General features: G+C 54.1%; 1 protein-coding gene and 1 long non-coding RNA gene across 3 annotated transcripts in view; one reads left to right on the top strand and one right to left on the bottom strand.

Moving 5' to 3' along the window:
* The first annotated feature begins 10 nt into the window (after positions 1-10).
* On the top strand, positions 11-1,199 carry LOC136384866 (uncharacterized). Its single transcript, XR_010747665.1, has 2 exons — positions 11-715; positions 746-1,199. It is a non-coding gene; the product is annotated as an uncharacterized lncRNA (long non-coding RNA).
* The window catches only part of TUBGCP2 (tubulin gamma complex component 2), a 22,276-nt gene continuing 7,555 nt past the window's right edge, over positions 1,046-15,766 (bottom strand). For both annotated transcript variants that reach the window (XM_066355507.1, XM_066355508.1), the window contains 14 exons: positions 14,590-14,749; positions 13,568-13,775; positions 13,140-13,339; positions 12,626-12,815; positions 11,885-12,030; positions 9,447-9,627; positions 8,894-9,074; positions 5,495-5,667; positions 5,154-5,282; positions 4,809-4,929; positions 3,695-3,838; positions 3,269-3,397; positions 2,478-2,641; positions 1,046-1,462 (listed from right to left, as the gene is read on the bottom strand). In XM_066355507.1, the coding sequence (XP_066211604.1) occupies positions 1,327-1,462; positions 2,478-2,641; positions 3,269-3,397; positions 3,695-3,838; positions 4,809-4,929; positions 5,154-5,282; positions 5,495-5,667; positions 8,894-9,074; positions 9,447-9,627; positions 11,885-12,030; positions 12,626-12,815; positions 13,140-13,339; positions 13,568-13,775; positions 14,590-14,749 (2,262 nt within the window). In that variant the 3' untranslated portion in view covers positions 1,046-1,326. The remainder of the gene's footprint in view (positions 1,463-2,477; positions 2,642-3,268; positions 3,398-3,694; positions 3,839-4,808; positions 4,930-5,153; positions 5,283-5,494; positions 5,668-8,893; positions 9,075-9,446; positions 9,628-11,884; positions 12,031-12,625; positions 12,816-13,139; positions 13,340-13,567; positions 13,776-14,589; positions 14,750-15,766) is intronic.

Raw genomic sequence — 15,766 nt, 5'->3', positions numbered from 1 at the left:
TCCCTGAGCTTACACAAGACTTTGTTATAAAGCCATGTTAACCCCAAGTCCTCTGGCAGTTTTACTCCTGTTCCTTAGTCACATGTTCCAAGTTGTTTGACAACAAAAATTCACAAGTTGTACATCTTGTCCAGGCAAAGATAAAAGCCCCATGGCCACACGGCTCCACCATGAGCTGACCAGAGGCCCTGTGCACAGCTCAGCAGCAGGGTTCCATGTCAGTAGTCCTCCTACAAAACAGGAACCCCACCCAGTGCACAGAACAGGTGCTGCCGGACATGTCACCACCTACAGCCTGGAGGTGCAGCTGGGACAGGGACAGGGTGTCTGGGCCTTCGGGCCGGGCAGGAGAGCCCAGCACTGAGAGCCAGCGGGCTCCTCTGCTCAGCCCACATTGCACAACTCCGTGACTAGCAACCTGGGTTGGGAGACAAGTTTGTTTGCTTAGAGGTCACACCTGCACAACCGCAGAAGAGGAAGCAGCATGTGGCTTGCCCAGCCCAGCAAGGCCGCAGCCCAGGCTAAGAGCCACTCACACTGATGCCCCAAGGGGACCCTGTCTGGGAGCCCAGAGGCAGCTTCTAAGTCTCATTCCTTCTTATCTGCCAATGAGGTCAACTGCAGTAGGTGGTTCAAACTGAATTTCAAAAATGACACCCAAGAGGTACAGCAGTGGCCCAGGGGTATTCACGGCAGTGTCAAACCCAGGGCTGGTGTGTCACCCACTGCCAAACCCAGGAGGCAGAAATAGGGAGGGCATGTGACTACCAGAGGGGGAGGCCACAGCTCTGGAGTGGACTAGGGGAGGGGCTGCCCCCACCTGAGGGTCATCCTGCTCTGCAGGCCTAACCGGAAAGAGGCCTCAGCCGCTGCCCCAGGCTGCTGTCCACAGGCATGCCTCCCGACTTGCCTACAAGACAGGGAGTTGCTGCCCCCTAGTGCCAGGAGCAAACCCAGTGTGCAGGTCTGTGGGGTTCTGGTCACCTCCAGGAGCCCAGCCCCGTCCTGCCCCCACCAAACAGCTTGCCAGTTCTCTTGCTATTGCTCAGATGCACTTTGTCTTTATTTGAGGCCAAAAAGCAAAACCCCCAAAGCTGCCCTGAGTGACCCACAGGTGAGCACAAGGCAGAGATGCCACTTTGGTGGGCGCTGTGGCGAGCCATGCAGGTGACAAGCTGATGCACATGACACTCAGACTCCATACTTGAATGGTGACAGTACATGTGACACTCATATTCCAGGAACATCTGATCAGAAACCTTGAACACATTTATGCACAACAGCACCCCCTGGCCCAGCTGTGGTGGGTGCAGGGCCCCAAGGCCCTCACTGCGCGGTGACGGCAACCCTGGGTGTTGGTGCCGGTGGCCCCCGTGGAAGGGTCACTTGAGGAGCTGCCTTCTGGCTCCTCTCTGCAGACAGGCGCTCCAGGCGCTCCGTGTAGAAGCCATTGAAGTCCAGCCTGTGGAGTGAGAAGGGGACTGGGTTGTTCCTGCAGACGCCCAGGTATGGGGGCACCCACTCTGAGGTGACCATGTGAGACCCCACTTCATCCCTGTGGGTGAAGGGATGGTTCTGCATCAGGCACAAGGGGTGCTTGAGCCACCAGCACACATGCACAGACATTCATACATGTGCACACATGCTCGCACATAAGCACACACACTAATACACACATGTGCCCAGCAGCAGTAGCCCATGGGTGCCACAGGCTGGGAACACTTCCAAACCCCTGTGCTCAGGATGCCTGTGGGTGGCACAAGGCACTTAGTGATCCCAACATTCACTGAGCCTGAGCCCATCAAACAGGCACCTTCCCAGGACTAGAGCCACTCCCTCCTCAGGGGATCCTGGGAGGTCCCGGGAGCCCAGGACGCTGGCAGACTGTGAGGCTGGCGGTCAGGATTCAGAACCTCAAGTCCCGACTGGCTTACAAGCCTACTTCCCCAGTGACCTCCATGCAGGTCTTGCCGCTTCTGAGCGGTCCTCCCTCCCAAGCTCTCCCAGGCCCCATGGCCTCCTGCTCGCCCATAGGACCTGCACGCTGGCTGCTCAGAATCACAAGGTGTGCACCCCACACCCTCCAGGGTGCTGATGACATGGGCGGCATGGGCAGCCCTAAACACTCAAGCACGGCAGGTGCACTGCATGCTACCCTGACCCACACTGTCTGCTCCCAGTGACTTCCCAGCGGACACAGTGAAGGCAGGAGCACTGCCAGGGGCAAGGCCAAGTACTGGGGGACACACAGCAGAGAACAGGTGTGTGTCGTCGCTTCAGAGTGACGCTCAGCAGCAGCATGAGCAGGCCAAGAACAAACACCCTCACACCTGGGCAGACCTGGCTTCACATTCTCTGTGGAAACCGTGGGCAGGGGAGGGGAGAGAAGGCAGCAGACAGCCAGTGAGGGAAGCCTGAGCCCCGCAGGCAGGTGGGGACAGGGACGGCAGCCATGCCAGGAGAGTGGCCACACCCACCTGGAGATGACGCTGGCCATGCCGTGCTCACAGTCACTGGTACTGTAAATGCTCAGTCGGGCCAGGAGGTCAAGCAGATGGGCTGAAAAGTTCTTATCAAACTTATTGATGGTGGCCTTGAAGCTGGAGACCAGCTGTGGTGTATCCACGTGCTCGGCCAGGTGCTGAAAGACAGAACCCAGTGTGCCTTTACCTTCCTTTTGTATTTTTTCAACAAAAAAGTGGGTTTCAGAAAGTTTTCAAGATAAAAGGTATAGTTAGAGCATCATTAAGCTCCTGAGACCACAGGATGAAGCCGTGATGGGCAGCGGGCACCTCCCCTCCCAGCCACAGGGAGCTAGAGTCCTCATGCAGATTGGACCCCAGCCCAGCCCGAGTTTTCTCTGGGCCGCCCCTCAGCGAGGGGAACAGACTGGGGGCACTGAGAGCTGGCGCCTGGAGCCACCCCCACGCCCGCAGGGACACAGCTGCCAGCCCCAGCAGCAGTCTGTCAGTGAGGGTCTCTAACCTGCACCTGCTGCAAACCAGGCCTGGGGGCGTCGCCACAGCTCAGCCTTGAACCACCACCCACTCTGGGCACGAGGCGGCTGGGCTTCAGGCACAGAGTTCAGGGCAGGATGAGATGCCTACACCCTGTGTTTGGAACCTAGCTTTAAGATGGCTGTCATGTCACCAGAGGAATGCCAGAGATGAAAGCTGGTAGCAGGTATAGTTTTCAGTGTTAAAATCCTAACACTCAGATGTCTTGGGAAAACGAAGGGCCCGCTGGACTAGCCCGTGGGGCCACACACCTTCCTGGCGAGCTCCTTCCTCGCACGCTCCTCCGCCCGCTCGGCCTCGGTGGGCGGCCCCAGCATAGTGCCGTGCTCCAGGGTCAGGCGGCCCAGCTCATCTTCCAGTTTCATGCTCTGTGTGAACCTCTTGGGGGTCAGAAAGAAAACACTTCGTTACAACCAATTCACTCTCAGTGAAACAGCCCCCTGCAGCCTTGAGGACAGCGGGCACACCCTCAGGGGGCTTGCACATGTGCCAACATCATTCCCTGTCTGCCTGTCTCAGGGCTCATGTACAATTTTTCTAAAAACACTTGTTTTTTCATGGTGTTTTCTGGTTTGAAAACCAACATGCCTCCCAAATGTATGGGAATCAGATTCACATGCTCCTGGCTGTCAGGAAGACAGAGAGAGGTGGTGTGGGCAGGGCTGCGGCTGGCGCACCTGCATGCAGTTGGTGAACATGACGCACACGGACATGAGCTTGGAGAAGACCTTGAGCAGCTCGGGGTTGGTCAGCATGCAGTCCTTTAGGCAGTTGTCCAGGAAGCTCGTGTGGTGCCCCAGCACATCGTCAATGTTGGAGGCCTGCACGGAGCAACCCAGACTGACCACACATGTGCCCACCCAGGGCTTCCTGGCTTTGCATACTCGTTCTGTTCCCATTTTAAAAATGATCCTGTGGCCCTGGCTAGTTGGCTCAGTGGTAGAGCATCGGCCTGGCGTGCGGGGGACCCAGGTTCGATTCCCGGCCAGGGCACACAGAAGAAGCGCCCATCTGCTTCTCCACCCCTCCCCCTCTCCTTCCTCTCTGTCTCTCTCTTCCCCTCCCGCAGCCAAGGCTCCATTGGAGCAAAGATGGCCCGGGCGCTGGGGATGGCTCCTCGGCCTCTGCCCCAGGCGCCAGAGTGGCTCTGGTCGCAACAGAGTGACGCCCTGGAGGGGCAGAGCATCGCCCCCTGGTGGGCATGCCAGGTGGATCCTGGGCGGGCGCATGCGGGAGTCTGTCTGACTGTCTCTCCCCGTTTCCAGCTTCAGAAAAATACAAAAAACAAACAAACAAAAAAAAAACCAGACACAAAAACAACAACAAAAGATCCTGTGATCTATTAGGGGAAAACTTTACCATGAAAATGAAATAATACTGAACGTGCTGTAAAAGGTTCTATTTCCTAAACACAAAGAGCAAGAAAACTCTGCCCTTGTCGCTTTCTGCTTCCTGAATTTGGTGACGGTTGAGGTTTCTGGCTGAGAAGCCCAGAATGTGCTGGCGGGGCACTGGGTCACCGCCCAGCCCCGAGGCTCTCAGAGCTCCCACTGAGGGCAAGGCGCCTGTGCGGGAGCAGATACCCACACTACACCACCACCCTTGTCACGAGACAGGACAGTGCGGTGCAGAAGACACAGCTTCTGATGAGGCCCTGAGAGCAGCTCGCTGATGACTCCCGTCACACTGACACCCAAAGCAGCACCTTCCTCTCAAAGCCCCTACATTGTGAGGCACCTCTGGGTGCTGCAGAGCCTCCTGCACGCTACAGTGCATTACGTCAGAACTCACAGACTTCAGGTTTTTCTCGAGGACGTGCCAGGTGGGCTCCATGACCTCGAACATCATGTAGTACTGAATGTTCTGAACGAAGTTCAGCATCCGCTGTCGCAGGGTGAAGGCGCCAGCAAACCTGCATGAGCAGAGGTCCCAGGAGACGCTGCGGTGCTGGCTTCTGCACAGGACCCTCCTGCTCCCTGCCCCCAACCCAGCAGCTGCACCTGCTCTGAACACCACGCAGGACGCAGTTCCTGAGGCTCAGACACAGGCACAGACCACACCTTGGGCTTAAAAGGGACTGGGTGCCGACCCCGCACCATGGCACTGCGTGGGGCACATCCTGGGACACAGACGCACCACTTGGCGGAGTGCAGCGCATGCTGCTTGGCGGCCTTGTTGCTGATCCAGACGCTGCACAGCTGCCGCTCCACGTGCTTGCAGTAGAACATATGCCGGAAAAGCATCTGGTAGCGCGTCAGGGCCTTCCTGCAGAGGGCGAGAGGGCGTGCGGCCCACTGACACCGACATCATAAACCGGACTCCAGCTCTGACCACAGCCAGGCAGTGATGTCATCAACATAGTTCTGCGCCCTGGCCACCAGGCCACACGGCTGCAGAATGAGGTGCTGGGTCTGATCCTCCTCTCTGACCACCTGAAAGCTTCTCTCTGACCTGGTGCCCAGAGGACCAATACTCACCTGTTGATGATCAGCGAGAGAGGCCACTTGACCACGTAGTCAAAAGAGAAGGCCTCCAGGCCACTGAGCGAGAGCTCGGTGGGGTCGGCCTGCACCATCGCCTTCTCCTGCTTGGTCTCAATGGCCAGAACCCGCAGAAGCTGCGTGATGAGGTCATGAGGCATCAGGTCGATCTTGGGGAGAGAAATAAAGCAGCATCAAATGTGGCCCCTCCGTGAAGTGTATTTCCAACCACTGTGCTCTCGCCTGAGAGCAGTGCAATACTGCATGGGAGCTGTTCACGAAACAAAGGTCTTAATATGTAAAATACGCTATCATAGAAAAAAGCATCGAGTTGTGACCCCCACTCCACCCCACCGTGCACTTCAGCTAGAAAAGCAAATCCAGGACTGAAGTTCCTCTAAACATGGATTCTAAATCTTGGAGGCTGACTTAAATAACCAACTACTCAATAAATACTACTTCAAAAATGAAACCACTTTCCATTAAAGTATAAAAAGAAAACTACAAAGAACTCTGTGCAAATGAGGGTCCACAGGATACATCAGGTAAACCTGAACCCTTGTGCACAGGCACCAGGCCCAGGCAGAGAGGGCACGCCTGGTGAAAGACAACAGTCATTATCATTACAGCAGGACTGTTCCCAACGCCAACTTATTTACTCAAATATTTGTTAAGTGCCAAGCACCTGTCAGGGACAGTGAGAGCTCCCACACACCAACAGAGTGACAGAGAGAAAGAGAAGCACCGGGCCTCTCTGGGTCACCCTGCTGCACGGACCAGGCATCCTGCTGTGTCAGCTCTGCAGGCTAACGTATGAGACCCGCCCTGGGCACAAAGGCCTAGCTTTAATCTCGTAACATCACTTACAGGAGTCTAATCTAGGAAAATGCTCTTGCACCTAAGTACAGAAGCAAACATACACAAAGCAAGAACTGAAGAATTATAAAATAAACAGTTCTACAATCACAGTGGAGACCTCACTCCCCACTTTCAATAGTGGATGGACCACCTGACAGTAGACCCATGAGACATCTGCGGAACACCCCACACAGCAGTCATTCTTCTCAAGTTCACGCTCAACACTCTCCAGGCAGGCCACATGTGAGGCCACAAAACAAGCCTTACACTTTATAAAACGGAAGTCACACTAAGCGTTCTCTGATCACAACAGGATCAACAACAGAATGAAACCCAAAAAAGTAACAAATAAGTGAAAAATGAAACCACCATCAAAACAAACAGGTCAAAGAGTACCCAACAGATTAGAAAACACAATGAACTGCCTGACCAGATGGTGGCACAGTGGATAAGAGTGTTGAGCTGGGACACTGAGGACTCAGGTTCGAAACTCTGAGGTCGCCAGCTTGAGCACGGGGCATCAACATGACCCCACGGTCACTGGCTTAGCTGGAACCCCCCCTGAATCCCACCCCCAGTCAAGGCATGTATGAGAAGCAATCAATAAACAACTGAAGTGCCTCAACTATGAGTTGATGATTCTCATCTCTTTCTCTTCCTGTCTGCCCTCTCTCTTGCTAAAAAAATAAAAAAGAAAACACAATGAACTGAAACACATGACACAGTGAAAGCCGTGCGCAGAGAGCACTCAGAGCGGGAAACACCTGTACTAAAGAAGATGAGAAACATCCCTGGCTGGCTGGCTCATTGGACAGACCATCAGCCTGCTGTGCACACATCCCAGGTTCGATCCCTGGTCAGGGCACACATGAGAAGTGACCAGCTCTTCTCTTCCCCTCCGTATCCCCCTTCTCTCTCTCTTCACCTTCCCAGGCGCTGAGGATAGCTTGGTTCATTACAGCATCAGCCCCAGATGGGGGTTGCTGGGTGGATCCCGGTCAGGGTGAATGTGAGAGTCTATCTTGCCTCATCTCACTTAAAAAAGAAGACAAGAGCCTGACCAGGCGGTGGCACAGTGGATAGAACATCAGGCTGAGATGCGGAGGACCCAGGTTCAAGACCCCAATGTCGCCAGCTTGAGCGCGGGCTCATCTGGCTTGAGCAAAAAGCTCACCAGCTTGGACTCAAGGTCGCTGGCTCAAGCAAGGGGTTACTCGGTCTGCTATAGCCCCACGGTCAAGGCACATATGAGAAAGCAATCAATGAACAACTAAGGTGTTGCAATGAAAAACTGATGATTGATGCTTCTCATCTCTCTCCATTCCTGTCTGTCTGTCCCCATCTATCCCTCTCTCTGACTCTCTCCCTGTCCCTGTAAAAAATTAAAAAAAAAAAAAAAAAAAAAGACAAGAGATCTCAAGTCAATAACCTAAGTTTACGTCTTAAGAAACCAGAAAAAGAATAAACTAAACCCAAACTAACCGAAAAAAGGAAATAAAGACTAGAGCAGAGATAAGAGAGCAATAAGCCTGACCAGGCGGTGGCGCAATGGATAGAGCGTCGGACTGGGATGCAGAGGACCCCGGTTCGAGACCCCGAGGTTGCCAGCTTGAGTGCGGGCTCATCTGGTTTGAGGAAAAGCCCACCAGCTTGAACCCAAAGTCGCTGGCTCCAGCAAGGATTTACTTGGTCTGCTGAAGGCCCGCAGTCAAGGCACATATGAGAAAGCAATCAATAAACAACTAAGGTGTTACAACGAAAAACTGATGATTGATGCTTCTCATCTCTCTCCATTCCTGTCTGTCTGTCCCTGTCTATCCTTCTCTCTGACTCACTCTCTGTCTCTGTAAAAAAAAAAAAAAAAAAAAAAAGAGAGAGGAATAAAACAATAAAGAAAACCAATGAAATCAACAGTTGGTTCTTTGAAAGATCAACAAAACTGACAAACTTTTGGCTATGTTAACCGAAAGGGCGAGAACCCTCAGGTGAGACACTGAGAGATGAAAGCAGGGAGGTCACTGTCAACCTTCCGGAGAGAGACAGGATTGTGAGAGCTGGTTCCAGTGCTGGCACTAAGCTGCAAACCACCCAAACTGCCTCAAGGAGGAACAGACACTCTGCACTGACCTGGAGCAGTAAGGAGACCAAGATGACTTCACTGGCAAATTCTACCAAATGCTTAAAGAACTGAACACAATCCTCCTCAAACTTCCAGAAACAGAAGGGGAGGGGACACTTCCCAGCTCAACCTCCGGGGCCAGTGTCACCTGGGAAACCGAGCCACAGTCTCCACAGGACACTCCAGGCCAACATTCCCTGAGAACAGGAACACAAAAATCCTCAACACACACCAGCAAACCGCACTCAGCCGCACAGTGAAAGGGGTTAGACACCGAGACCAAGTGGGACTTCCTGAGATGCAAGAATGGGTCAGACACAAAAACCAACCACACACACGACAAGGAAAATGAGGCAGAAAGAACACTTGTCAGGCGCTGGCCTCCTGGGCTTGACTTCGGCTCTTGGGCAGCAGCCCACCTTGAGGTCATCCTTGAAGGGGTCTGTGTTGGCGGTGCTCATGCGCAGGGCCAGCTCCAGCAGCGCCTCCAGGCGTGTGGGGGTGATGTCGTCCACTGGCTTCTTCAGCTCCTCCTCCGTGAGGTCCATGAAGTGCACAAAGAAGTCCCCCTGGTCCATCAGGAAGTAGCGCTTGATGGACCTTGGGGAGGTGACAGCCAGACATCAGCGAGGCTGCCTGAATTCTGCAGGGTGGCAGGTGATGGGTGAGAAAAAGTCACATGCACACAAAGGGCTCCAGCCACAGTAAACGGCACGACTGGGTCAGCCGACAGTGAGCTGCAGCGACCAGCTCTCTTGGGCAGAGAGCTACCAGCAAGGGGTCACTGCAGGGCCAAGGAGGGGCCTGGGAAGCAGGTGTCCGCAGGCGTCCGGCAGAAAGGCCTGAGATGACTTGGCCATGTGCCCACTTATAAAATGACAGACGAAGTGCTGGGAGCTCTGGGTCTTGACCAAACCTCCCGCACACCAGCCACCTGCGCTCAGGGGTGAGGGCGCTCCGGGGAAGCCACACCTCAGGTGCGCCACAAGCTCCTGCTCCTCCATCAGGAAGTCCAGCAGGACCCTGCTGGCGTAGTTGAAAGCCTTCTCAATCTGCTCCACATACGCCCGCTCCTTCAACGTGTAGATGACCTCCTTGGCCACTGGGCAGGTGACATCGTGACCACACTCTCTGACCACATTTAGGTATTTACCTGAAAAGAAATGAAGGGTAGATTAAAAGTTCTGTTATATGCCTTACCAGGAGGTGGCGCAGTGGATAGAGCATCAGACTGGGATGCCGAGGACCCAGGTTCGAGACCCCGAGGTCGCCAGCTTGAGTGCGGGCTCATCTGGTTTGAGCAAAAGCTCACCAGCTTGGACCCAAGGTCACTGGCTCCAGCAAGGGGTTACTTGGTCTGCTGAAGGCCCATGGTCAAGGCACATATGGGAAAGCAATCAATGAACAATTAAGGTGTCACAGTGTGCAACGAAAAACTAGTAATTGATGCTTCTCATCTCTCCGTTCCTGTCTGTCCCTCTCTCTGACTCTGTCTCTTTAAAAAAAAAAAAAAAAAGTTCTGTTATACATCCACAACAGCTGGAGGACTGGACAAAAAAATACACTTGGGAATAGCCATGGTGGAGACACCACAACCACTGACCAAAGTCAGAAGCAGTCACTGCTATGGTTTGCCATGACCACTTAGATCTGATTTTTCTAATCAAGAGTACGAACAATCTCAAGAACTCTTCTGAGAACCAGATTATAAATCATCTTCTAACCCTGTCCCAGATGCTCCAGTCACCAAAGTGCCGAGATCCTGTCTGCCAACCCATCCTCAAGTATTTACCCATACTGGTTTCTAAATCACATTGCTTGCCTGACCTGAGGTGGCGCAGTGGATAAAGCGTCAACCTGGAAACGCTGAGGTTGCTGGTTCAAAACCCTGGGCTTGCCTGGTCAAGGCACATATGGGAGTTGATGCTTCCTGCTCCTCCCCCCTTCTCTCTCTCTCTCTCTCTCTCTCCCCTCTCTATAATGAATAAATAAAATCTTAAAAAATACATATATATTTAAATCACATTGCTGATCCAGCGTGTTGACTGAGAACACGGCCGACCCACTGGGCCTCTGTCGCTGATGGTTTTCCCTGTAACAGTTGTGACACTGTGACACAACAAGGACCGCACGTTTGGTTTTCAACCGCGTTTCCGGCATGGAGCTCCTAACACCCTTGGAATCTTGTCATTTGGAAGCCCCTCCCCCCACACTTGAGTTCAGGCCCACGAGGTGACCACTGGAAGCCCCCAGAGGTCCTCAGGACCAGACCGGTGGCCAGAGGGACTGAACAGGGGATGAGATGGATGGAGCTGCCAGCCCCACCCCGATGTCGGGGGCTGTGCCTACAGGATGAACCCCCATAAAAACCCTCAACAAAGGGGGTCAAAGAGCTTCCACTTCATGAACAACTACTCCACGGGGACAGAAGCTCCGTGCTGGGGACCTTTCCAGACCTCGCCCCACCGCCCTCCGCACCTGGCTGTCCACCACTCGCCTCACACACACATAAACAAATGGCTAAAATTCTGTGGCACACGGGTTGAAAATCGCTTTGTGACATCCGTTATACTACACCAGTGATCCAGCAAGTGAAGCGTTTCCCTGAGATCTGGGAGGCTCGCTAGCAAGTTAAGGAATCTGAGGAGGGGTCGCGGGCATTCCTGATTGGTAGTGAACGCAGACAGAAGTGCCGGTGGCCTGGGGACCTGATACTCATGACAGGCGTCTGACAGGGTCAGTCTTGAGGGGGCTGAGCCTTTAACCTGTGGGGCCTGCACTGCATCCGGTCATTAGTGACAGGACTGAGTTAAAACTGTAGGACGCCCACCCACTGTCTGCTAAGAACTGGGACCTGGGGGTTGATACAGAAATCTATACATCTGACATCAGTGTTGTAAGTACAGTCTTCCTTTAAGTACCAACAACTCCTAAAAATTTAATAATAAAGAGGAAGCAGAGGCACCGCGAAGACAATCTCCCAGGGTCAGAGAACAAAATGCAGTCAACTAGCCTGACCAAGTGGTGGTCCAGTGAACGAGCATCTGCCCGGGACACAGGACCCAGGTTCGAAACCCTGAGGTTGCCAGCCTGAGCGTGGAATCATCGACATGATCCCATGGTTGCTGGCTTGAGCCCAAAGGTCACTGGCTTGAGCAAGGGATCACTGGTTCAGCTAGAGTCCCCCAACCCCGTCAAGGCACATGAGAAAGTCATCAATGAGCAACCAAGGTGCCACAACGAAGAACTGATGCTTCTCATCTCTCTCCCCTCCTGTCTGACCCTCTCGTGCTTAAAAAAAAAAAAAAAGGTCAACCATAGCACAGGGCCCACCCAAGGCCTGCACAGCCTGCTGCCTGCACCCCCCATCAGAGTAGTGTACTGTGCACACCCGGGGCCCCCGGCATCACCTGTGCTGAGCACCTTGCCCGCCATCTTCTGCAGGAAAGAGGGGATCTGCCGCTGCACCACGGTGTAGCGCTGGTCCCAGTACCTGTCGTTGTAGTCCTCCTGGATCTTCTCCTTCCGCAGCTCGTGCTCCTCCACCATGAACTCACTGAAAGCATGAAGGCACCTCAGCTCACAGTGCGGAGCCAACCACGGAGGCCGGACTGGCTCACTACCATTAACTCTCAACTGTGCGTTCATCAAATCTGCAGCCCCACCCAGCGCAGCACGGTGACCTGGGGCCAGAGGGCTGAGGCCATAGCGCTGGACGGAGGCTGCCTGGTCTTCCTGCTGCCTCACTCTGGAAGCCAGCACCTCCTTCTGCCCTGCGCCTGAGCAACACAAGGACCCCGCGATGCACTGCTGTCCACTGTCTCCGTTATCACCTCTGTCCCTGGACCTCGAAACTCCATTCCCTACTCAGCCCACCACATCAGCTGGTTGGTTGAGTCGTTAAGGAAACACTAACCCTAGGTCACAAACTTAGTTTTAAAAATTTTTAACAAGTAGATCTTAACATAACAGAACTCTTTGTGAGCCGACATATTTCATCTTGTACACTTAAATCGGTCACACTGAGGAGCCACACAAAGGAGGCTAACAGCCAGACTGAGGGGACCTTCACCCCTGCCAGCCCCACACAGTGAGGAAGGCTGAAGAGCAGCCCGCCCCCATGTCCCCAGCCCCCACCCCCCTGGCTGCACCTGTACGGGTCATTGATGATCCCTCTGTAGATCCACTTCTCCAGAATCTCAAAATAGGGCACGCTGGCAGCCTTGGTGAGGTACAGGCACAGCTCCTGTGCCTGGCTGTCACCCGTGTAGTTGACGCTCCGGTCATGGAGGAGGCTCAGGGTGGACCCCCCAACACATTCACCTTTGTCCACTGAGGTGGCTGCAAGGAGAGGAAGTGCGCAGTGCCGACGTCCTCGTGAGACAGGTTCCTCTTTAGGGGACACACCCAAAACTGGACTTGCTAATAACGTTTACCAACAAGAGCTTCCAGTTTCCTCCCACAAATCAGTAACACACGAAGCAACATAGCTTGTGGCCTCTCCAACATGGTGACTACAGGACACAAATGACCAGGACCCTGGCCTAGGTGGTCCCTCCTACAACATTACTCATCTCGTCACACCATACACCCCCCCCTCCATCAGAGGATCCGCCTGGGAGCCGCCCCGTCCCCACAGGCTCTCCCGGCCCGGCACAGCCGTACCGAGGGAGGCCAGGATGTCCACGGTGCGCATGGCTGGCTGCACGTAGAACCAGAGCTTCTGCAGTGACAGGAGGCCTTGCCTCTGCAGCTGCTCCAGCTGCGTCACCAGGATCAGGTACTCTTTCACCAGGGTCCTCATGGCAGCTGCCAATGCATGGTTCACCTGCCCGTACTCGAAGGAAGACTTCTCCTCAATGAACCTACAAGGAGAGGAAGTGTCACGCCCCCTGCAGAAGCTGCGAGCCTCAAGGAGCCACAAGGTGAGGGCAGACATTCCGCCTCTGGAGCACATGCCCCGCTCACGCTCTTGTGCCCAGACAGCTCCCTGCACCCACCCCAAGGCCCCTCATGCTGTGCCAGCAGTGAAGCTGGGTCGACGTGTGCTCTGTGGCCAGGTGTGTCCAAAGAAGGCCAGTGTCCAGCCTTACCTGGTCACAGTGGAGTAACTGGCAGCCACTGGCAGGATCCTGTTCACCAGCTCCCTGATGGACAGGTCCAGGTTGGGATCCACGAAGAAGGTCCGGCCCTGCCTCCCAGTGAGGGGCTGGGCAGTGATGTACCTGCCATCCACGCCCACCAACACGTAGAGCAGGTCCTCCACGACAGCAGCCTCCTGGGAGGCCAGGGGCAGAGAGCCTGTGCACAGACACCGGCTGGGCCACAGACACGGGCTGGGCCACTCGCCTTGCCTCAGCACCCATCCGACCGGCCTTCCCTGATGTAAGCCACCTGCTGAAGGTCATACTCCCCCTCGTTCCCGCTGGGCAACTCCTCAGATGACCACAGATACGGGAGCTAGCCGTGTATTTGGCTTCGACTGACACCACAGGGGCACCAAACACTGAGATTCCAACCCCCCAGAAAAGGTGCTAACTACCCAGTGGGCTGGGGAGCCTGGACCGGGCACTGGAACCTGAAAGACCTCGGCAGGTAGGAACCTCTATACTCAGGTACCTGCTTGACGCAAGGACACAGTTTGGAACCCGAAAAGCACTTCCAATGGGAATAATTTGGCAAGTCTGGACTGCTCTGGGATAAAGAGAAGGTTTTCTTCAAAAGCTTAAAACACTGACAATTTCTATCATAAACACACGGTGTGAGATGGTTGCCTTTTGACCACCCAATGGACTTGAGAATGATCCCAGGAAACCGAGTAGGGCCTCCCCGACACCTGCTGGGACAGAGGGCCATGCATGGGGAGCCGGAGGCAGCAGCAGGAGAAAGGAGCTCTGAGAATAGCCCCTGCTGCCCACATCCAGGTGACCCCAGGGCACCCGAGACCAGGCCAGGCAGCATGATGGTGCCACACTATACTCCGCATGTCTGACAGTGCACGCAGCACACACTGCACACCCACTCACCTGCCTGGGGATGCACGACGGGCTCCAAGCACAGTGGCACCTCTCCATGGTGCCACCATGCAGGAGTTAGAAATAAATGCTTCACATACCTATAGGCACAGCTGTGTCCATGCTTAAGGCTGAGCCAGTCAGAAAATCCCCAATCAGTGTGGGCCTCTCGTACACCCACGCAGGGAACACGGGGAGGCGCTGGCCTGAATTCTTTTTGTTCTGCTTGTCTCGAAGCATCTTTCTTGTAAGCTCCAGAGACTGGTGAAAATATTTTTAAAAACAAAAAACAAAGATACTTTTAGTACAAACTATTACAACTAACATCAATGGCACTGAAAAAGTCAATTGCTGAGCACATGGGAGTTAAACTCATGTAAAAAGGAATGACTCTGGGCCCATCACAGCGTGAGGGACTGGGGGCAAGGGAGACAGGGCCCAGATTATCAGGAGCACTGGCAGCAGGGGCACCTCCCTAGGGAAGCCTCTGCTTTCTCCCAGGGGCTCCAAGTCTAGACATGACCTGCTGAGTAAGACATGGGCCCAGGGACAGATGGTTGGAGATAAAGGACCCCATCTAAGCCCATGGGACAAGGGACAGATAGAGGGCCACACTGGGAAAGGCCAGTTCTAGGCACATGCATGGAGCAATGGTCTTCCTGAGGGACTGGCCACTAGGACTGCTTGGAGCTGTTGGGTGGCCTGGCTTTCGGAAGCACTGGCTCAGGAGTGTGAGAAAGGCAGGCGTAAGCTCAGTTTCCTCGTGTCCTATGGGGTATCAGTGTGAGGGCTTTGTGAGGTGCTGGACACAGGACATGCCCCAGTAGTGCTGGCCAGTGGCATTGTCACAGCCATTATGCTAAGCTTGGACCCGAACAGGGACACAGCTCTGTGGGGTTTGAAGGCCAGAGACACGGCTATGAGCAGAGAGACATACATCAAGAGAACAGGGCAATACATAGATTCAAAAGCAAGAAAAAGCAGTAGGCATAGGAGAAAAAAGAGTCTGAGTAAAATTATCTATAGACTTATTATTTTTTTTGAGGTAGAAAGAGAGACAGACAGGAAAAGAGAGAGATAATAAGCATCAATTTATAGTTGTATCACTTTTTAATTGTTCATTGATTGCTTACTCATATGTGCCTTGACCAGGGGGCTCCAGCTGAGCCAGTGGCCCCTTGCTCAAGACAGAGACCTTGGGCTCAACCCAGCAACCATGGAGTCATGCCGATGATTCCATGCTCAAGCTGCTAACCTCAGGAATACGAACCTGGGACC

The sequence above is a fragment of the Saccopteryx leptura genome, chromosome 13 (genome assembly GCF_036850995.1).
Source record: "Saccopteryx leptura isolate mSacLep1 chromosome 13, mSacLep1_pri_phased_curated, whole genome shotgun sequence".
NCBI lineage: Eukaryota > Metazoa > Chordata > Mammalia > Chiroptera > Emballonuridae > Saccopteryx > Saccopteryx leptura.
Note: the sequence above shows the minus strand (reverse complement) of the source record. Positions and strands in the feature narration are given on the sequence as shown.